Below are 24520 nucleotides of genomic sequence, written 5' to 3'. Positions count from 1 at the left end.
TGAGATAGGCTCCAGCGCCCCCCGCGACCCCAAAGGGAATAAGCGGTAGAAAATGGATGGATGGATACATACATTTAAAAAAATACGGTTAACTAAAATAATTTAGAGTATGATGCCATCTTGATTCACTCCATTTCACTAGGTGGCGGTAATGCGCGCATGAGGGCTCCTTGCCAACTGCCATTAAATGAAAGAAGAAGAAGGATAAAGAAGAAGAAGAAGAATGTTGCGGAGTCCACGTGAAGCTTTGGCGGGCTCTTGTCGTTCGCAAACGTCACATGTAGATGGTCAGAGGAGTGTGACGTGTTAACGAAGGCGGAAGTAAAACAAGGAGTGGTGGCTAACAAGTGAGCGTATCTAAATCTCCTTGGCGGTTGTGCATAAGCTCAGCTGTATTGTGACTGGATCGAGATGGAAGGGGATAGTGACGGGATTTATGAGGAAAGTATGGACGTGGATAGGACTAGAGGGGAGAGAGGAAAGAAGGGGAGTGGAGGGCATGAAGGAAAATCGAGTGCTAAAAGAGTACACGAAGAAGATGAAGAAGTAGAAAAGAGGAAAAAGACTATGGAAGATAATTACAGGATCATATATACATTTAAATCAGGTCAAGACATGAATGACATAAGTTTGATGACACTGGTTAAGGGGTTAAAGAAGGACATCGGAGAGGTGGAGATAGCGAAGGTGCTCAGGGACGGACGACTTTTGATTAAATGCAAAAATGGAGAGCAAAAGAACAAAGCAATGCGGTTGCAAAAACTGTGCAATAAGATAATAAAGGAAAAAATGGAAGTGGGGGGACGAAAGGGGGCAAGAGGAGTAGTGACAGGAATCCCAAGGGGTGAAAATTTAGAAGAATTGAAAAGACAAATAAAAGGGGGTACTGTCAAGATGATGACAAGAATGATGGCATTTAGAAATGGAGAAAAGACGGAGAGCGAATCTGTATTAGTACAGTTTGTCGAGGAAGTCCTACCGCAAAGAATTATGATTGGGTTTTTAAGCTTTTACGTTAGAGCTTACGTCCCACCCCCAGTACGCTGTTTCAAGTGCCAACGCTATGGGCACATAGCCAGTGTGTGCCATGCTAAGTTGAGATGTGGAAGGTGTGGAGGAGAGCATGAATACGGACAATGTGGAGACAATATACTGGTCAAGTGTTGTAACTGTGGCGGGAATCACACAGCAGCGTATGGAGGATGTGTCATTAGGAAACAGGCAACAGAAGTACAGCAAATCAGAGTAGAAAGAAATATTACATACGCAGAGGCAGTTAAAGTAAGAAATAAAGAAAATGTAGAACAAGATAGAAGTGAGAATAGATCAGAACAAGACAGATATGACAATAGTTCAAGTAATAAAAAACAAGAGGCAGCAAATACAGGACTTTCCATGGACAAGCTAGTTGTGTTCCTGGCATATGTAATAAACTGCACAGAACAGGCAAGAAATAAAACTGAGAAGATCAAAATAATTGTCAAAGCAGCAGCAAAGTTCTTAAATTTAAAAGAATTATCTTGGGAACAGGTACAAGGTGAACTACAGAGAGTAGACGAGACCGAGTCATGTTACCACAATCCAACGCCATGTTAATTGTTCAGTGGAATGCCAGAAGTTTAATAGCAAACGGACAGGAACTAAAGGGTTATATTAATAATATGGAAAATAAACCACATATACGATGTATTCAAGAAACCTGGCTGAAGCCAAAATTGAGCTTTATAATAAAAGGATACATAACAATACGTAAAGATAGGAATGATGGGCAAGGAGGAGGATGTGCCATATTTATTAAAGAAGATATGCAATATACAATATTAAAAGAAAAACAAGAACTAGAAATAGTAGGGGTAGAAGTATGGAATAATAAAGAAAGATACAAAGTGCTAAACTTCTATAATCCATGCAAGAAATTACAAATTCATCAACTAGAAACAATAGTCGAGCACTGGAGTGGCAATATCATTTGGTGTGGTGACTTTAATGCACATAGCACAATGTGGGGTGAAAGGGATGACTGGAATGGGGAAACATTGGAAGCATTTTTGGAGGAAAAAGAACTGGTGTGTGTGAATGATGGGTCGGGAACAAGGTTAGATGTAGTTACGGGTAAAGAAACAGCAATAGATTTAACACTAGTGTCACAAGGGTTAGCAGGAAAGGTAGAGTGGGAAGTAAATAAAGACAGCACTATAGGAAGTGATCACTACCCAATATTCATTCACATAAACATAAACCAAAGGACAGAAAGCACTAAAATAGAAGGAAGATGGAAGTATAATCACGGTGATTGGGGACAATATAGGGAAAGTACCGACATGACATTAAAGGAAGTGGATATAAATCAAGATATTGAACAACTGAATACAGATATTACAAAGTGCATAATGGAAGCAGCCAAAAAGAGCATACCAAGGAGTAGTATAGGGAAAAGAAGGAAGATAGTGCCGTGGTGGACACAAGCGTGCACAGACGCAATAAAAGAACGGAATAGAGCATTTAGAATATTGAGAAGAACACATAATTTCCAAGATATGATCCAATATAAAAGGCACCAAGCTAAAGTAAGGTATGTTATTAAAAAGACAAGAAAACACTACTGGAGAAAGTTTTGTGAATCATTAAATAGAACTACTCCTTTAGGCCAAGTGTGGGGAATGATCAAGAAAATGTCAGGGATCACAAATGAACATAAAAATCATGTGATGAAAGATGGGACACGGTGTGTGGTAGAAAATAAAGAAAAAGCAGAACTTTTAGCAAAAACATTTGTTAAAGTGCACAGTAATGATAATTTGAGAAATGTAGAAATACAAAAGAGAGAAGAAACAATTAGTTTAAATATTGAGGAAATGATGGAAGACAACGATAATAGGGTAACCAACACTATAGATATGAAATTTTCTTTGAATGAAATGGTTCGAATATTGAAAAAGGTTAAAAATACAACACCAGGAAAAGACCAGGTGAGTTATCAAATGATCAAAAACCTAAGTAGGATTGGCAAAGAAGTGGTCTTGAAATTATATAATAGGATATATGAAGAAGGAAAATTACCAGCAGAGTGGAAAGAAGCTGTAATAATTCCAATATGCAAACCAGGGAAAGATCCAGAAGAGGCAGGTAATTATAGGCCGATAGCATTGACCTCAAATTTGGGCAAAGTAATGGAAAAAATGATTAATGAAAGACTAGTATATTATTTAGAGTCAAAAGAAATAATAAAAAATTACCAAAGTGGATTTCGCAAAGCAAAAAACACAAACGACCCAGCAGTGCAGCTGGAAGAGGAAATTAGAAAGGGACAAATAAATAAAGAAAGTATTATTGCAGTATTTTTTGATATAGAGAAAGCTTATGATATGTTGTGGAAACAGGGGTTGCTGATAAAACTAAATAAAATTGGGATTAGAGGGAAAATGTATAGATGGATAAAAGACTTCTTAACAAGTAGAAAAATATTAGTAAAAATAGAGAATGAATACAGCAGAGTATATGAAGTGGAAAATGGGACCCCGCAAGGAAGTATAATAAGTCCAGTATTATTTTCAATAATGATAAATTAAGTTTTTAGTGAAGTAGAAGGGTTAGTGGATGTGGCACTGTTTGCTGATGATGGTGTGATGTGGAAGAGAGGTAGAAATACTAATCATATAGAAAAGAAGATTCAAAAAGCGGTAAATAATGTTCAAGAATGGGGAACGGCTTGGGGTTTAAGATTCTCTGTTGGAAAGACAAAAGTCATAAATTTTACAAAGAGGAAAGTACAAAACAAGCTCCAAATTAAACTCTATGGAGAAAATATAGAAGAGGTACAAGTTTTTAAATATTTGGGTATATGGTTTGATAAAAATATTAACTGGTCAACCCACATCAGCAAAATAGTGGAGAAAAGTAAAAAGGTGTTAAATATAATGAGGGCTTTGAGGGGTAAAGATTGGGGGGCTGATAGGCAGACATTGAAAGCAATATATATGACTTTAATTCGTTCTGTTATTGATTATGGATGCATTATTTATCAATCTGCTTCAAAAACATTACTTGGGAAAATAGACAGGATCCAATCACAGGCTTTAAGGTTATGTTGTGGAGCTACAAAATCAACCCCAGTTGCAGCATTACAAGTAGAGATGAATGAAAAACCTTTAGATATGAGGAGAGATCAATTGTCAGCAGTTTATTGGGCAAACTTAAAAGGGTCCAAGCAAGGACATCCAACCCATCAAGTGTTACTAAACTGCCAAGAAAAAGAGAAGAAAAAAATGAATAGTTTCGGGTGGATAATAGGAGACATATGTAATAAAGCTCAAATTGATAATATTAAAGTTAGCCCTACAGTACCAATCCCTGCAATACCACCGTGGATGTATGAAAACCCAAATGTAAACATGCAATTACTAAAGAATAGAAATTTAAATAGTTACCAGATAGAACAATGGATTGAGGAAACGTTTTTAGACAACATCATGGTGTACACAGATGCATCAAAAACTATCAATAATAAGGTAGGAGCAGCAGCTGTTATCCCACAAGGAAACATAGTATTAAATAAAAGAATTAGTGATAAGTTATCTGTTTTTACGGGAGAATTGGTAGCAATTTATATGGCAATTCATTGGATAGAAGAAAATAAAGCAAGAAAAGCAGTCGTGTGCTCGGACTCAAGCAGTGCATTGATGAGCATAAAAAACATAGCATCAGAAACAAGACAAGATTTAGTATATGAAATAGTTCAGGCAAATTACAGAATAAATAAAGCGGGAGGTGTGGTAACATTTCTTTGGGTTCCTGCTCATGTAGGAGTTGAGGGGAACGAACTAGCGGATAAATACGCAAAACAAGCAACCACTAAAACAGAAGTAAACATGGAGATTAAGCACAGTAAAGAGGAAGTGAAGAACATAATTAAGATGGAACACAATAAAAAGTGGCAGGATAATTGGAATAAGGAAACAACAGGTAGAGAGTATTACAAAGTCCAGAGGAGAGTAGGTGTAATGAGAGGAGGCAATAGAAATAGGAAGGAAGAAGACATTATTACTAGAATGAGATTAGGACATACATATCTAAATAGTTCATTAAAATTAATAGGGAAACATACTACAGGACTGTGTGATTCTTGCCAACAGCTAGAAAGTGTAGGACATGTTTTAATATATTGTAGGGAATATAATAGAGAAAGGGTAATACTGGAAAGTAAGTTAGCGAAAGAGAATATTAGGTTAGCAGTGGAAGATATATTAGGACTGCACTCAGAACACATAGGTTATAAAGCAATATGCACATATTTAAAACATACTGGGTTAAATAAAAGAATATAGAGTAGGGATCCACCTCGGTCCACACTCCAATACAGTAGGTGGCGGTAATGCACACCACAAGGTTGCTTGCCAACCGCCATAAAAAACAAAAAAGAAGAAGAAGTCCACGTGAAGTAATAACAGGACTTCCGAGTAGTAGACAACAACGTAAACATGGACGGTAAGTAGCATTTTGTTGGAGGCTTTTTTCAGGAAGGGAAAAGACAGGGGATAAACACTTATTGAGCTGAACTGCTACGAATCGATGCTGCGCATGCGTACATCGACCGCCAAGTACCATTTCGAAGACAGAATACAGGAACTTGAGTCTTTGGCCATGCGATACGCAGCGAATGTTATTTATATATTAATTATTTATGCACGGCGAATTGCATTTTTTATACAGTACATGAATTAGTAATAGGTAGTAAATGTGATTCGGAGTAGTGATTGGTATGCGACGCCTCACATATCCCTTAATGTTAAGCCAGGGGTTCTCAACCTTTTTGACGCCGGGGCACTTTGTTATAAGGTGTGGTGCATGATAAGGAAGACAAGAGCCCAGCTGTGTCTCAGTACCGTGTATTCAGGCTGCATGTAGGAAATACAACTGAGCTAAACACACGTGACGCAGGCATATATTATAGGTGAGGGCTCTGTGGCTGCCACAAGGTGGCGCAGTATGTCAATACGATCACCCTGTAACACCCTTTTCCACTACAGAGGGGCCCGTATCCCACTCAAACTGTAACACTGAATTATTAATCTTACTCTTGGTTAGGGGCCGGGCTGGGCGATATATCGAATATAGTCGATATATCGCGGATTTGTCTGCGTGCGATATAGAAAATGTCTATCGTGAGTATTCGAGTATACATTCTCACACAGTTGCTTTTAGCTGCGGGCATTACACTACAGGCGTTTCTCACTCTTTGTTGTCTCTCCTTCTCACAGAGACATAAAACAATCGCACCTTCTTACGTATGTCACATACTGTCGCGCATGCAACGTCATGCGCCCTCGCGGAGCAGAGAGGTAGCGGCATGGGAATCGTTAGCTGTGATGCTAACGGAGCAGTGCGAGTGGTAATACGAGAGAAAGAAGGTGCGAATCTGGTAACAAATTAAGGAAGAATAATTAATTCCCCGTCTGGCGGTGGTTTGGCTTCAAGCGGGAAGATGTTGAACAGACAACAGTATTATGTCAAGTATGCAGCAAAAGCGTTGCTACAAAAAGTAGTAGCACTACAGATTTGTCACCCGCTAGAGAATGAAGAGTGCTTGAAACTCTGCATGTCAACATCTCGGCCGGTGCCACACCAACAAAATGCACTGACCCAATTCAGCCTGGTGTCTTCCGTTTCCACATCAACACCGTATGAAAAAAATAGTCAAAAACAGAAGGAGATAACATCCGCAGTAAACTACCACGTAGCGAAGAACATACACTATTTGATTTCCTATTATGCAGCTCATTTTTATTTGACAGTTATCGAAACATCTTGTGTGACATCATGCTCAAAAGTGCACTTTATTGTTTTAAAATATTGTAGTGGCATTCTGTACAAAAAGTGCACTTTAATTTAGTTTTGTTTTGATATGTCATCTTAGTGACATCATGCACAAAAGTTTACTAATAGCTTGTTTTAAAATGTCTGACAATTTTGCACTTTCTGTTTTGGAAATGACATGAATGTTTGTGCCACTGCTTAATAATTGTTTAATAAATACAGTTTTGGTAAATTGACTTAGTTGTGATTTCCCTCTCTGCATGAATGTTTAAAATAAGCATATATTAATGCAGTATGAACAAGAATGTTTTAATGCAGCACAGAATCATCATACTGGTGTGATTATATACATCAAGTGATAATTCAAGGCTAAGGCAAAATATCGAGATATATATCGTGTATCGTGACATGGCCTGAACATTTCGAGATATTAATAAAAGGCCATATCGCCCAGCCCTACTCTTGGTTTTAATCATATTCGATAATGATAACTAACTTTAGGTGTGTCACTAGGTTTTAAGAACATGGAGGTGTAAATGCAACATTGCATTTGCAAGATCGTTTTGCTGACAAGAGGTGGTGGAACGATTGTTATTATTGTATGATAATTTCTGACGATAATCATACGTGAATGAACTCGACTCTCTTTTTTTAAGAGCAAAAACTAGAGATAGAAATCAACTGTCATGCTAACAACTTGCCAGGATTTCATCAAAAGGGGGAGTACCTGGTTCATTAAAGGCCTACTGAAATGCGATTTTCTTATTTAAACGGGGATAGCAGGTCCATTTTTCAGTACATGTTACATCAGAGGAGTGGAATCTTTGCAGACACGAAAACAAAAAGTCTGATGAAGAATATTTAAATATACAAATGCCTTTTCTGATTAAATTAGTGGGTTTGTTGATTCTCCCATTCGTGACCAATACGGTCACATAGACGTTCTCTGAGTGCCTGCAAGTCTGCATTCAGGGCAGGATTACTGGTTAGCTGCAGCAGATAGTGAAACGAAAGTCCCTGTTCCTTTTAAAGGAGCCATATGTAGTAATGTGACCAGAAGTGGTATTGCAATCACGGTCAAAATTCTGTAGTCCCCTTGCACTCTCCATGACTTAGGTTGCCAGATACGCAGCCGAATCCAAATCCTACTCCAAGGAACTTCAAATGGCAATCGACGAGTCCTACGCTGTAGGTTTCTCTTGTTTATGCTTCTTGCAAGTTGGTTTGCTAAGTAATAATGCCACATTTTACGAATGTCGATTAGCCAAATGTATTTTTAAAGTCACGCAGTAATATTTTCGACAGGAGTCGGGACAGATTGTTGGCATTACCCTGCTAAAATGTCTTGTTTGACCGCATGGACTACCATGGAAATAATTATATATAATAATGTATTATATATCGCATAGGCCTACTTTGATAGCAAGCCAAGGCCAACAGTAAAATTACCACCACATTTCGTTCAGCATTACTCCATGTTGCATCCAACCTGACGCACTGCATTCTCTTCCATGTACGCACATCACCATCTTTCAGTGCAATTCTATGAGTCAACCCACGTTACGCAAAAACCACGTTACGCATAAATCATATAGCCTACTACCATGTCAATTGACAAAGTAGAAAATCATTACATGTAATGCATTATATTGTGCCAAGCAAATACCACCCCATATGTGCCCGATGCACATACAGTACCAGAAACCGCCATTAGCCGTGCTAATGTTGGAACCCATTTCCTCAGCGTATCAGCATATTGAGAACGTAATAGGCACTGACACTACCCATATCCACATAGGTTTTATTTGTCGAAAGTATATTTTGCCCTGTCAGTTGGATGACACATTGAAATATATTTCCCCCGTTAGCCTATATTCGACGTGTCATTGACCGGGCTAGCATGCTAAACATTCGTTGCACGAACATACTAGCTTTGTTAGAAAAGATCATAGACTGAATTGGACAATATAGTTTACATACATGTCCATTTCCAAATTAGCAAGTTCGGCGTCAGATGAAAAAATATTCTCCGCCTTCAATAGTCTCCATCTTTCTTTTGTTCCTGGCTTTGTCATAAATAAGTTGAGAATCGTAACGAGGCCTTTTAGATTTACAAAGTTCTGACATGTTTAGTAACTTTACCAATGGCAGTAGCCAAAAGAAGAGGGAGGTGCGTAACTGGCAACCCGGATGTGACACACTCACAGACTTTCTAATTGATCAAACTGTGGAGAGCGGGGCATCGAAATGAAAACAGTAAGAAGGTTTCGGGACTGTAAATCTAATTTTGAAATGAGCATATCCCGGCTGAACTACTGTTATCAGTTATAGAGGTATTCGAAAATAACATGATTTATTAATGCATTTTGACATATCAGGGCCATTTAATGATGACTTCACATGAAATTATTACATATGGCTCCTTTAAATGTTGTGTTTCAACTTCTATGCGAGTGTAGTCATATTTCTTTATTTTGTTCTTCTGGGCTGCACTTCCAGCGGTGTAAGGGGACGAGGCACAACGCGACTGAATATTAATTACGTCGTGTGAAGACTGACTTTCGCGACGGTGCAACGTGATGGTCACGCACACAGACACACTTTCACACAAACACACATTCACAGACACAAACAGGATCACGGTCAATAAAGGTGGATTGTTTCATGCAAGATTTTACTAAGCATCATTGCTTTCCTACTGTTTACTACTGTGGTAATTGCTACATTGTTACTCAGCACATTTGTTTATGAAGGTCATAAATTGTTTGACGGTTAACTAATATACAACTCTATCTCTGCCTGCAAGTTCAATATTGAAGTGCAACTTTGTTTGTCAATACTTTATTTAGCCATTTTATTTATTGTTTTGGTTGTGTATATTTGAGGGCTCTCCTCTCTGAGCTGCCACCTTAACGTGGTAGAGGAGTTTGCGTGTCCCAATGATCCTAGGAGCTATGTTGTCCGGGGGCTTTATGCCCCCTGGTAGGGTCTCCCAAGACAAACTGGTCCTAGGTGAGGGATCAGACAAAGAGCAGCTCGAAGACCTCCATGAAAAATAAAAACCAAGGACCCAGATTTCCCTCGCCCGGACGCGGGTCACCGGGGCCCCCGTCTGGAGCCAGGCCCGGAGGTGGGGCACGATGGCGAGCGCCTGGTGGCCGGGCCTGTCCCCATGGGGCCCGGCCGGGCACAGCCCGAAGAGGCAACGTGGGTCCCCCTCCAATGGGCTCACCACCCATAGCAGGGGTCATAGAGGTCGGGTGCGATGTGAGCTGGGCGGAAGCCGAAGGCAGGGCACTTGGCGGTCCGATCCTCGGCGACAGAAGCTAGCTCTTGGGACGTGGAACGTCACCTCGCTGGGGGGGATGGAGCCTGAGCTAGTGCGCGAGGTGGAGAAGTTCCGGCTAGATATAGTCGGACTCACTTCGACGCACAGCAAGGGCTCTGGAACCAGTTCTCTCGAGAGGGGCTGGACTCTCTTCCACTCTGGCGTTGCCGGCAGTGAGAGGCGACGGGCTGGGGTGGCAATTCTTGTTTCCCCCGGCTCAGAGCCTGCACGTTGGAGTTCAACCCGGTGGACGAGAGGGTAGCTTCCCTCCGCCTTCGGGTGGGGGAACGGGTCCTGACTGTGGTTTGCGCTTACGTGCCAAACCGCAGCTCAGAGTACCCACCGTTTTTGGATTCACTCGAGGGAGTACTTGAGAGTGCTCCCCCGGGTGATTCCCTCGTTCTTCTGGGGGACTTCAATGCTCATGTTGGCAACGACAGTGAAACCTGGAGAGGCGTGATTGGGAAGAATGGCTGCCCGGATCTGAACCCGAGCGGTGTTTTGTTATTGGACTTTTGTGCCCGTCACAGATTGTCCATAACGAACACCATGTTCAAACATAAGGGTGTCCATATGTGCACTTGGCACCAGGACACCCTAGGCCGCAGTTCCATGATCGACTTTGTAGTTGTGTCATCGGATTTGCGGCCTCATGTTTTGGACACTCGGGTGAAGAGAGGGGCGGAGCTTTCTACCGATCACCACCTGGTGGTGAGTTGGCTGCGATGGTGGGGGAGGATGCCGGACAGACCTGGCAGGCCCAAACGCATTGTGAGGGTTTGCTGGGAACGTCTGGCAGAGTCTCCTGTCAGAGAGAGTTTCAATTCCCACCTCCGGAAGAACTTTGAACATGTCACGAGGGAGGTGCTGGACATTGAGTCCGAATGGACCATGTTCCGCGCCTCTATTGTCGAGGCGGCTGATTGGAGCTGTGGCCGCAAGGTAGTTGGTGCTTGTCGTGGCGGTTTTCCTAGAACCCGTTGGTGAACACCGGCGGTGAGGGATGCCGTCAAGCTGAAGAAGGAGTCCTATCGGGTTCTTTTGGCTCATAGGACTCCTGAGGCAGCGGACAGGTACCGACAGGCCAAGCGGTGTGCGGCTTCAGCGGTCGCAGAGGCAAAAACTCGGACATGGGAGGAGTTCGGGGAAGCCATGGAAAACGACTTCCGGACGGCTTCGAAGCAATTCTGGACCACCATCCGCCGCCTCAGGAAGGGGAAGCAGTGCACTATCAACACCGTGTATGGCGAGGATGGTGTTCTGCTGACCTCGACTGCGGATGTTGTGGATCGGTGGAGGGAATACTTCGAAGACCTCCTCAATCCCACCAACACGTCTTCCTATGAGGAAGCAGTGCCTGGGGAGTCTGTGGTGGGCTCTCCTATTTCTGGGGCTGAGGTTGCTGAGGTAGTTAAAAAGCTCCTCGGTGGCAAGGCCCCAGGGGTAGATGAGATCCGCCCGGAGTTCCTTAAGGCTTTGGATGCTGTGGAGCTGTCTTGGTTGACAAGACTCTGCAGCATCGCGTGGACATCGGGGGCGGTACCTCTGGATTGGCAGACCGCGGTGGTGGTTCCTCTCTTTAAGAAGGGGGACCGGAGGGTGTGCTCTAACTATCGTGGGATCACACTCCTCAGCCTTCCTGGTAAGGTCTATTCAGATGTACTGGAGAGGAGGCTACGCCGGATAGTCGAACCTCGGATTCAGGAGGAACAGTGTGGTTTTCGTCCTGGTCGTGGAACTGTGGACCAGCTCTATACTCTCGGCAGGGTCCTTGAGGGTGCATGGGAGTTTTCCCAACCAGTCTACATGTGTTTTGTGGACTTGGAGAAGGCATTCGACCGTGTCCCTCGGGAAGTCCTGTGGGGAGTGCTCAGAGAGTATGGGGTATCGGACTGTCTGATTGTGGCAGTCCGCTCCCTGTATGCTCAGTGCCAGAGCTTGGTCCGCATTGCCGGCAGTAAGTCGGACACGTTTCCAGTGAGGGTTGGACTCCGCCAAGGCTGCCCTTTGTCACCAATTCTGTTCATAACTTTTATGGACAGAATTTGTAGGCGCAGTCAAGGCGTTGAGGGGACTGGTTTGGTGGCTGCAGGATTAGGTCTCTGCTTTTTGCTGATGATGTGGTCCTGATGGCTTCATCTGGCCAGGATCTTCAGCTCTCACTGGATCGGTTCGCAGCCGAGTGTGAAGCGACTGGGATGAGAATCAGCACCTCCAAGTCCGAGTCCATGGTTCTCGCCCGGAAAAGGGTGGAGTGCCATCTCCGGGTTGGGGAGGAGATCTTGCCCCAAGTGGAGGAGTTCAAGTACCTCGGAGTCTTGGTCACGAGTGAGGGAAGAGTGGATCGTGAGATCGACAGGCGGATCGGTGCGGCGTCTTCATTAATGCGGACGCTGTATCGATCCGTTGTGGTGAAGAAGGAGCTGAGCCGGAAGGCAAAGCTCTCAATTTACAGGTCGATCTACGTTCCCATCCTCACCTATGGTCATGAGCTTTGGGTTATGACCGAAAGGACAAGATCACGGGTACAAGCGGCCGAAATGAGTTTCCTCCGCCGGGTGGCGGGGCTCTCCCTTAGAGATAGGGTGAGAAGCTCTGCCATCTGGGGGGAGCTCAAAGTAAAGCTGCTGCTCCTCCACATCGAGAGGAGCAAGATGAGGTGGTTCGGGTGTCTGGTCAGGATGCCACCCGAACGCCTCCCTAGGGAGGTGTTTAGGGCACGTCCGACCGGTAGGAGGCCGCGGGGAAGACCCAGGACACGTTGGGAAGACTATGTCTCCCGGCTGGCCTGGGAACGCCTCGGGGTCCCACAGGAAGAGCTGGACGAAGTGGCTGGGGAGAGGAAAATCTGGGCTTCCCTGCTTAGGCTGCCCGCCCCCGCGACCCGACCTCGGATAAGCGGAAGAAGATGGATGGATGGATGGATATTTGAGGGCCCTCAAACCCCTCCTTAACAAATGTTATTGCTTTTGTTTGTGATTTTTATTCAAGTGCAAAAGTTTGCTAGCAAAGTATATTTTATTGGTATTACTTGTTAGTTGTTTTTAACTTTTAAGATTTAAAAGTTTACAATCCAATTACAATGTTATAATATACGAGAAATACAAGTTTATTGCATGTGAGGAGGATACACAAGCATTAATATTAAGTATTATTACATCAGATGTTAATGTGGTTTAAAAAAAGGAATGGCAATAATATCGTTTATCAGCAATAATTTGTAGGTCAATATATCGTTGCGCAAAATTTGTTTCAGCCCAGGCCCAGCGTTGACTTCAAGGTATATATTTATAGTGTACTTTTTCATAAGATACTTTTGGAGATTTTGGGGTGTGGTTTCATTTCCAACGTGAAAGCACCTCCACAATCGAACATTTTGCAGAGAGACTAAAAAAAACCAGGTTATAAAAGTGATTGAAGCAACATTTACACCAAAGCATAGTTACTGTTTATAACCTAGACCACAACAAAGTGTTTTAAATGTAAATTGAAATCATCATAGTCCCCCATTTAAGCAATCGAAATACTAATTCTAAGTATGCAACAACGCATACTTATACACAGCAGTATTGTAAAATTTCCATTCACACTTTTCTCTCCAACAGAAGCTGCTGTGAACAAGACGATTCCTCGTGACCTAGGGAGAGTTCTTGATGTTGAGGTAAGCAGATGTCCTTTTGTGTGTGTGTGCGTGCGTGTCAATTATGGGAGAAATATAACCTCAGAGAAAAATGTAATTTAAAACATTTGTATGCACGTACAAAAACCTTTAGTATATCAGTATGTTGAATTAAATTATGGAATGGATTAAGTAAATACATTAAACAATGTACTAATATGATACGGTTTAAGAAACTGTTTAAACTCAAAGTGTTTACAAAGTACAAAAAAGAATTAATGATAAACATTTTTAACTTATTGAAAATGAGATAGTCTTATTAATCTCACTGTATGAATTTCAACTTACTTCACTATTTATTCATTTATTTTATTATTTTTTATAATTGAATTATTTGTGGAGTAAACTGTATACAAATTGATAGAAGGAAGTGAACAAAAGTGTTAGCAATTGCTATGAAATGGAAAAGGGGTAGGATATTGAATAAGATCTGCTTCTTCCTACTCCTTTTCGTTGAACAGAGAGACTAGAAATTCTGATGCATCATGTTATGTTCAAAATAAACTTAAACCATGATTATCACCTATTAAACCATTATCTACATTATATTTTTTTCTAGCCCCAGGTTGACTATAAAGCCAAGGCCTTCACCAAAGCATTCCTTCAGAACAGCACTGAGCACCATGCACGTCTTGATACACAAAGTGTGTTGGATCGCAAGGCATTGATCTTGAAGTATGCCAGACCTAAGAAAAGCAAACTCAAGAACAGGAGAGCCAAAGGTTTAAATGCTCATCAAAAGAGGAAAATGAAGATCTTCAATATAAAGACTGAACACCAGAGGTTAGTTGTGGTCTCTTTACACTTGCCACGTTCGGTTTAAAAAAAACACTGTGAAAGCCTTTGCTCTGCTACCGCAGATCATTCGGTCAAGTTTGAACGCCATCAGTCAAACCCTGGTGCGCACCAGGACTAGTGCAATTAAACCTGGTACGGTACAGTTTGGTACACTTAGGCTCGAATGAGAAAATGGGTTGGAAGGAATGGATCAGCGTTTAAATCAACAAAAAAAGCCAACGTACAGTTTTTGTGTTTGGTATATTTCAGTTTTGTCACAAAAGTTGTTCAAGCAGCTTGTGACTTCATGCATAACATTCATGCATAAACAGTATATATTTTTTATGTCGGCCCGGTACTAAGCTACAAGTATGATCGCAGTCTAGCTATGACAATATTTGATTGTAATAGAATATATGATACAATATAATAGCACTGCACTGTTGACAATTTGTATTCTGGGCATTTTCTCTACTAATTACACTGACTTCCTTATTATCTTTTGCAGGTATGAGCTTTTCCTGCCTCTGCATTATCTCTGGAGACAGTACATCATTGACCTTTGTGGTCGTTTAAATCAAACAAGGTAAATGACCTACAAAACCCAAAACCAGTGAAGTTGGCTGGCGCGTTGTGTAATTTGTAAGTAAAAACAGAATACAATGATTTGCAAATCCTTTTCAACTTATATTCAATTGAATGGACTGCAAAGACAAGATATTTAATGTTCGAACTGAGAAACTTAATTTTGTTTTGCAAATAATCATTAACTTTGAATTTAATGGCAGCAACACATTGCAAAAAAGTTTGCACAGGGGCATTTTTACCACTGTGTTACATGGCCTTTCCTTTTAACAACACTCAGTAAATGTTTGGGAACTGAGCAGACCAATTTTTTAAGCTTTTCAGGTGGAATTATTTCCCATTCTTGCTTGATGTTCAGTTTAAAGGCCTACTGAAATGCGATTTTCTTATTTAAACGGGGATAGCAGGTCCATTCTATGTGTCATACTTGATCATTTCGCAATATTGCCATATTTTTGCTGAAAGAATTTAGTAGAGAACATTGACGATAAAGTTCGCAAATTTTGGTCGCTATGATAAATGATAAATGGGTTGTACTTGTATACAGAGGTGGGTAGTAACGCGCTACATTTACTCCGTTACATCTACTTGAGTAACTTTTGGGATAAATTGTACTTCTAAGAGTAGTTTTAATGCAACTTACTTTTACTTTTACTTGAGTATATTTATAGAGAAGAAACGCTACTTTTACTCCGCTACTTTTATATACATTCAGCTCGCTACTCGCTACTAATTTTTATCGATCTGTTAATGCACGCTTTGTTTGTTTTGGTCTGTCAGACAGACCTTCAAAGTGCCTGCCTTACTGGTGACGTTTCACTCCGTTCCACCAATAAAATGCAGTCACTAGTGACGTTTGACTCCGTTCCACCAATCAAATGCAGTCACTGGTGACGTTGGACCAATCAAACAGAGCCAGGCGGTCACATGACCTGACTTAAACAAGTTGAAAAACGTATTGGGGTGTTACCATTTAGTGGTCAATTGTACGGAATAAGTACTGTACTGTGCAATCTACTAATACAAGTTTCAATCAATCAATCAAAAGTGTGAAGGAAAAAAGACACGTTTTTATTTCAACCGTACATCCCGTCAAAAGCCTAAAGACTGACTGCACAGTTCCTGTCTTCACAATAAAAGTGCCGCTCCATCGCGCCTGCACTTACAAAATAAGAGTCTCCGAAAGCCAGCGCAAACAAGCTAGCAAGCTACGGAATTTGCCGCCAATGTATTTCTTGTAAAGTGTGTGAAAACGAATATGGAAGCTGGACAAATAAAATGCCAAAAACCAACCACTTTCATGTGGTATTAGACAGAAATATATATATATAAATACATACATATATATAAATATATATATATATATATGATATGTGTGTGTATGTTACTCATCAGTTACTCAGTACATGAGTAGTTTTTTCACAACATACTTTTTACTTTTACTCAAGTAAATATTTGGGTGACTACTCATTACTTTTACTTGAGTAATAAATCTCTAAAGTAACAGTACTCTTACTTGAGTACAATTTCTGGCTACTCTACCCACCTCTGCTTGTATAGCGCTTTTCTACCTTCAAGGTACTCAAAGCGCTTTGACACTACTTCCACATTTACCCATTCACACACACATTCACACACTGATAGAGGGAGCTGCCATGCAAGGCGCTAACCAGCACCCATCAGGAGCAAGGGTGAAGTGTCTTGCTCAGGACACAACGGACATGACGAGGTTGGTACTAGGTGGGGATTGAACCAGGGACCCTCGGGTCGCGCACGGCCATTCTTCCACTGCGCCACGCCGTCCCAATTGATAAAAAAGCCTTGCCTGTACCGGAAGTAGCAGACGAGTAGCGTGACGTCACAGGTTGTGGAGCTCCACACATCTGCACATTGTTTACAATCATGGCCACCAGCAGCGAGAGCGATTCGGACCGAGAAAGCGACGATTTCCCCATTAATTTGAGCGAGGATGAAAGATTTGTGGATGAGGAAAGTGAGAGTGAAGGACTAGAGGGCAGTGGGAGCGATTCAGGTAGGGAAGATGCTGTGAGAGGCGGGTGGGACCTGATATTCAGCTGGGAATGACTAAAACAGTAAATAAACACAAGACATATATATACTCTATTAGCCACAACACAACCAGGCTTATATTTAATATGCCACAAATTAATACCGCATAACAAACACCTCCCCCCTCCCGTCCATATAACCCGCCAATACAACTCAAAAACCTGCACAACACACTCAATTCCACAGCCCAAAGTACCGTTCACCTCCCCAAAGTTCATACAGCACATATATTTCCCCAAAGTTACGTACGTGACATGCACATAGCGGCACGCACGTACGGGCAAGCGATCAAATGTTTGGAAGCTGCAGCTGCATGCGTACTCACGGTACCGTGTCTGCTATCCAACTCAAAGTCCTCCTGGTAAGAGTGTCTGTTGTCCCAGTTCTCCACAGGCCAATGGTAAAGCTTGACTGTCATCTTCCGGGAATGTAAATGAAACACCGGCTGTGTTTGTGTTGCTGCAGTCGGCCGCAATACACCGCTTCCCACCTACAGCTTTCTTCTTTGCTGTCTCCATTGTTCATTGAACAAATTGCAAAAGATTCACCAACACAGATGTCCAGAATACTGTGGAATTTTGCGATGAAAACAAGCGACTTAATAGCTGGCCACCATGCTGTCCCAAAATGTCCTCCACAATCCGTGACGTCACGCGCTGACGTCATCATACCAAGACGTTTTCAGCAGGATATTTTGCGCGAAATTTAAAATTGCACTTTAGTAAGCCGTATTGGCATGTGTTGCAATGTTAAGATTTCATCATTGATATATAAACTATCAGACTGCGTGGTCGGTAGTAGTGGGTTTCAGTAGGCCTTTAAGTTGTTCAACAGTCCCGGGTCTCCGTTGTGGTATTTTAGGCTTCATATTGCGCCACACATTTTTAATGGTAGACAGGTCTGGACTACAGGCAGGCCAGTCTTGTACCCGCACTCTTTTACTTTGAAGCCACACTGTTGTAACATTTGCAGAATGTGGCTTGGCATTGTCTTGCTGAAATAAGCAGGGGTGTCCCTGAAAAAGACGTTTTATTAATCTAAATTGATTTAGTTTTAGTCGATTAAATTCCTTTATTACAGTAAATGTTGTCCCCTAAAATATAAAGTATAAAGACCAACGCATCTTTGAAGTTGTCTTGAAACTACTTTTATTAAGGTTATTGCAGAGCATCTCAAAAACTAAATTCACTACAAGACCTGTTTAGTCAGGGGAAAATACAGTAGGTCGTTGACGATTTTTAAGACAAATATTTTTCAATAAAATTAACACGTGTGTTACTCTTGCAGTAGTCCACAGGCTGTCCAGCAGAAGCTTTTGAAGGCAGACTTGCATGGTGCCATCATGACAGGTACAGTAAATCCTCACTTCAATTTTAATCATTATTTTTTCTGCAAATAGAAGTTGTCTCAATGGACTTTACACATGGAGTAGGTTGAGAATCATGCTCCTCATATGTGTAACCCCCGGGGTATTTTAATATGTGCGCCAGATACCCCATTTTCATGTATTAAATTTCCTTTATTTAAACAGGTAAAGACTCATTGAGATTAAAATCTATTTTTCAAGAGTGACCTGACAAAGTTACAATAATAATTACAACAAGACAATACAACAGAACAACAGCAGTCATATCACAACAGGTCAAAAATTACAAACCCCGTTTCCATATGATTTGGGAAATTGTGTTAGATGTAAATATAAACGGAATACAATGATTTGCATATCCTTTTAAACCCATGTTCAATTGAATGCACTACAAAGACAAGATATTTGATGTTCAAACTCATAAACTGTATTTTTTTTTGCAAATAATAATTAACTTAGAATTTCATGGCTGCACACATGCCAAAGTAGTTGGGAAAGGGCATGTTCACCACTGTGTTACATGGCCTTTCCTTTTAACAACACTCAGTAAACGTTTGGGAACTGAGGAGACACATTTTTTAAGATTCTCAGGTGGAATTCTTTCCCATTCTTGCTTGATGTACAGCTTAAGTTGTTCAACAGTCCGGGGGTCTCCGTGGTATTTTAGGCTTCATAATGCGTCACACATTTTCAATGGGAGACAGGTCTGGACTACAGGCAGGCCAGTCTAGTACCTGCACTCTTTTACTATGAAGCCACGTTGATGTAACACGTGGCTTGGCATTGTCTTGTTGAAATAAGCAGGGGCGTCCATGGTGACGTTGCTTGGATGGCAACATAAGTTGCTCCAAAACCTGTATGTACCTTTCAGCATTAAAGGCGCCTTCACAGATGTGTAAGTTACCCATGTCTTGGGCACTAATACACCCCCATACCATCACAGATGCTGGCTTTTCAACTTTGCGCCTATAACAATCCGGATGGTTCTTTTCCTCTTTGGTCCACAGGACACGACGTCCACAGTTTCCAAAAACAATTTGAAATGTGGACTCGTCAGACCACAGAACACTTTTCCACTTTGTATCAGTCCATCTTAGATGAGCTCAGGCCCAGCGAAGCCGACGGCGTTTCTGGGTGTTGTTGATAAACGGTTTTCGCCTTGCATAGGAGAGTTTTAACTTGCACTTACAGATGTAGCGACCAACTGTAGTTACTGACAGTGGGTTTCTGAAGTGTTCCTGAGCCCATGTGGTGATATACTTTACACACTGATGTCGCTTGTTGATTCAGTACAGCCTGAGGGATCGAAGGTCACGGGCTTAGCTGCTTACGTGCAGTGATTTCTCCAGATTCTTTAAACCCTTTGATGATATTACGGACTGTAGATGGTGAAATCCCTAAATTCCTTGCAATAGCTGGTTGAGAAAGGTTTTTCTTAAACTGTTCAACAATTTGCTCACTCATTTGTTGACAAAGTGGTGACCCTCGCCCCATCCTTGTTTGTGAATGACTGAGCATTTAATGGAATCTACTTTTATACCCAATCATGGCACCCACCTGTTCCCAATTTGCCTGTTCACCTGTGGGATGTTCCACATAAGTGTTTGACGAGCATTCCTCAACTTTATCAGTATTTATTGCCACCTTTCCCAACTTCTTTTTCACGTGTTGCTGGCATCAAATTCTAAAGTTAATGATTATTTGCAAAAAAACCAAAAACGTTTGAACATCAAATATGTTGTCTTTGTAGCATATTCTACTGAATATGGGTTGAAAATGATTTGCAAATCATTGTATTCCGTTTATATTTACATCTAACACAATTTCCCAACTCATATGGAAACGGGGTTTGTATTTAAAACGAATAAGTATAAATTCAATTTAAAACAAGTACATTTCCCAAGAGAACTGGTTTCTCGATCTGTTAAAATGGACTTAAACTCCCCCAAAGTGATCAATTCTGGTAGTGTCCTAACTGTTAAGACGGCCATGTGAATTAAAAGTTACCGGTAAAAATGTCAGCTATTTTTGTGCGATATAGAAAATGACTATATAGTGATATTGGAGTACCGGTATACGTTCTCACACAGTTGCTTTTAGCTGCTGGCATTACACGACAGGCTCTCCTCGCTCTTTACTGTCTCTCCTTCTCACAGACAGCAAGCGCAGCTTCTACACACGTCACATACTGTCACGACATACGTCACATACGTATACGCCCTCTCCCAGCAGAGAGGTAGCAGCATGGCTAACGTTAGCTGTGATGCTAGTGGTAGCCGTGGGAGTGGTAATACGAATGAAGGAAGAATTAATTAATTCCCCCCAAAAACAGCAGGGGGTCCATCGTCTGGCGGTGGTTTGGCTTCAAGTGGGAATATGTCGAACAGACAACCGTAATTTGTCAAGTGTGGAGCAAAAGCGTTGCTATAAAAAGTAGCATTACTGCTAATATGTAGCATCATTTGAAAAGTCCCCTGCTAGAGAATGAAGAGTGTTTGAAACTCTGCACGTCAACATCTCCGTTCGGTGCCACACGCCCACACCATCAAAATGCCAAGGCAAACATTTCAACACCGTATTAAAAAAATAGTGATTTTTTTTGTTGTGATTTCCTTCTCTGCATGAAAGTTTAAAAGTAGCATATATTAATGCAGTATGAAGAAGAATGTTTTAATGTAGACACACAGAATCATCATACTGGTGTGATTATATGCATCAAGTGTTCATTCAAGGCTAAGGCAAAATATCCACATATATATGGTGTATCGCGATATGGCCTTAAAATATCGCAATATTAAAAAAAGGCCAAATCGCCCAGCCCTAGTTCAATGATGCCATTTCTGTTTGTCATGTATAATTTTGTCTATTTTGTGTTTATTCTTGAATAAACAGGTCAGTTTCTTGTTACCAACCATTGTGTATTATTCAAACTCACCTAATTCAGCTGGCGAGTTGTTATCAAGAGTACTAAAACCCTTTTCAACATGAATCTGACAACTAAGTAGTCTAAATAACTTTAAACTTTAATACATGCGCAGATAGGCCAGTATCGGTATCGGATCGGAAGTGCAAAAACCTGGATCGGGACATCCCTAGTTTGCACTGCAGAGGGGAATGAACAATATATGACCGCATCATCTGCTTGAAAATGGAACGCAGCATCTGATATTTTATCACAAAGACTGTTCACGTAAATGGAGAACAACAGCGGTCCTAATATTGAACCCTGTGGTACGCCCTTCAACACAGGGAGGAAAGATGAAGAAGACCCAGCAAACCAGACACATTGTGTTCTATCAGAAAGATAATTAGAAAACCAGTTAACCGCATGCCCAGATACGCCAATCCTGTGCAATCTATCTGCTAAAATCGTGTGGTTGACTGTGTCAAACGCCTTTGACAGGTCAATAAATAGAGCTGCACAATATTTTTTGAAGTCCAATGCTCCAGTATGCTCCAGTATACAATACATTGTCTAAATACAAAGCACTGTAGTCATACAGCAATACTATCCACCTAGTATTTACTTTTATTAAAATCATAAATATAAAGTATATACTGCCAGTGAAAGTATTGCAATATTTTAGGCTGTACACACAGTAATAGTCTTGCAATATAGAAGTGTTAATGGTCCTGTTAATATGCCTTTAAAATTGGTGATATCACTAGAGAGTATTAACGACTGGCGAGAGAAAGAGGGTGAGAGAGAGAGAGGGCGATAAATATGTATATATACTGTAGGTTTTTATATACTGTATATGCACAGTACAGGCCAAAAGTTTGGACACAACTTCTCATTCAATGTGTTTTCTTTATTTTCATGACTATTTACATTGTAGATTGTCATTGAAGGCATCAAAACTATGAATGAACACATGTGGAGTTATGTACTTAACAAAAAAAGGTGAAATAACTGAAAACATGTTTTATATTCTAGTTTATTCAAAATAGCCACCCTATGCTCTTATTACTTTTTTGCACACTCTTGACATTCTCTCGATGTGCTTCAAGAAGTAGTCACCTGAAATTGTTTTGACTTCACAGGTGTACTTGAATAAACATATTGCCTTTATTACTAGGAGTGTAACGGTACGTGTATTTGTATTGAACCGTTTCGGTACGGGGGTTTCGGTTCGGTTCGGAGGTGTACCGAACGAGTTTCCACACGAACATATTAAGTAGCCGCCTCCGCTTCCTTCTGCCTCTGTCTCTGTCAGTCCTCGACACTGCATCCAGCATTGTCCCACCCACACAACCATCTGATTGGTTATAAACAGAGCGGTAACAGCCAATCAGCAGTGCGTATTCAGAGCGGTAACAGCCAATCAGCAGTGCGTATTCAGAGCACATAAAGCGTTTAGCAGGTAAGCATCAGGCAGCGGACTCTCCCCAAGTTATAATAAACACCTCCCAGTCAACTACTAGTAACATCACTATGGGCCTGTTGATCTTCTAGAAATATAAAACAGTTCAGCTCGCTCGCAGTCCTGGCTTGAGGTGAAGGCTAATAACGTTAGCTCATTTTGCGGTGTGTGCGTGTGTATGTTACGGACAGCAAAGCCCTGTTTGTCTGTCATTTCACTTTACCTTTTTCTGTGTTGATTGAGCTGTGTTGAAGCAGCAAAAAATGACATTATGTTAAATGAAGAGTTTCTGTCTCTGATAGTTGATATAATAATGTAAGTGCATCATTAAGCCTACATGAACTCCATGGTGTTCAGGGATGAATAGTCTCTCCTATTGCTATTGTACCATTTTTTCAGCTATAGTTACATTAATCATTAGAAATGCAGCAACCTAGTTTTGAATGGCAGGGTCCCTGCTATCACATGTTGATAAAAATATAACATTTACAAAATAAAAATCAACTACAGGCTTCCCAAATGCTGTAATATATTAAGCATGATGAGTTGACTTGAAACTGTTTAATGTTGCACTTTTTATGTGTAGAAGCAAAGTTTTGTCATTGTATTTAATCTGAGCAACAACTTGAGGCAGTTTAATGTTGATTAACGTGGTCAGAATTATTAGTGTTCCCAATGTTAAAAGGATAAAGCCATTGTTTACAAATTTGGTAAATAAATAACCAAAAAATGTATATTTTGTTGTTTTCTTACTGTACCGAAACTGAACCAAACCGTGACCTCTAAACCAAGGTATGTACCGAACCGAAATTTTTGTGTACCGTTACACCCTATTTATTACTGATGATAACAAACTTGAAGCGATACCACAAATAGGATTCAAACCCATTTAAGACAGTTACTTTAATACCATTAAATCAATAAATGATTTGGTGGTCAGTTGTACCTAAGGATGCCTAACCTCTTTTTAAGACCTTTATCAACACTGCACTGCAATCACACCTAACATTAAATACTTTTAATTTGTGATTCGTTCCAAAAGGTCAGCCAAAAACCAAATTGAAAAGAAAAGGGATAGGATTAAATAAACTCTGCTTCTACCGACTCTTTTACGGACATGTTGTAATGAGAAAATTGAAATATGTGATGAACCATTTTGTAACTGTATGCATGTTTAAAAAAACAAAACCATAAACAGGCAACATGAATCACGAACATGCAAGACAAATATAAAAATCCAATCAAGGAGTCTAGTGCAGCCTATTGCTCTTTAGTGAAGCAATAGACTGTCGTTAGCCAAGACTTGCGCTAAGGAAATAAGAATTGATTAATAACAGAATTTGTGATTCCTGGTACCGCAATGGTTTAAGTAATACTTAGTGGTGCAACAGATCAACATTGATCCGTGATCCGTTCGGATCAATATCTTCGGTTCGGCACACATGTGATCCGCGGTTTGATTTATGAAAGAAAAAAAAATTGTTTGCATGTTCAGTACACGCACAGCGTGGTCATGGCGAGCGGAGTAACGGAGGAGC

General features: G+C 41.0%; 1 protein-coding gene across 5 annotated transcripts in view; it reads left to right on the top strand.

Moving 5' to 3' along the window:
* Positions 1-209: 209 nt before the first annotated feature.
* Positions 210-24520, top strand: part of pop4 (POP4 homolog, ribonuclease P/MRP subunit) — a 45123-nt gene continuing 20812 nt past the window's right edge. For 4 of the 5 annotated variants that reach the window (XR_009815608.2, XM_061963833.2, XM_061963832.2 and 1 more), the window contains exons 1-5: positions 210-5484; positions 13747-13802; positions 14380-14603; positions 15106-15183; positions 18540-18601. Coding sequence is in view for 4 of the 5 variants with exons in the window: in XM_061963833.2 (XP_061819817.1) it covers positions 5478-5484; positions 13747-13802; positions 14380-14603; positions 15106-15183; positions 18540-18601 (427 nt within the window). In the remaining variant the exon portion in view is untranslated. The remainder of the gene's footprint in view (positions 5485-13746; positions 13803-14379; positions 14604-15105; positions 15184-18539; positions 18602-24520) is intronic. The other variant, XM_061963831.2, reaches the window with a different exon arrangement.

Source organism: Nerophis lumbriciformis, linkage group LG06, assembly GCF_033978685.3.
Source record: "Nerophis lumbriciformis linkage group LG06, RoL_Nlum_v2.1, whole genome shotgun sequence".
NCBI lineage: Eukaryota > Metazoa > Chordata > Actinopteri > Syngnathiformes > Syngnathidae > Nerophis > Nerophis lumbriciformis.
The sequence above is the reverse complement of the archived record's forward strand: the minus strand, read 5'-3'. Positions and strand labels throughout refer to the sequence as shown.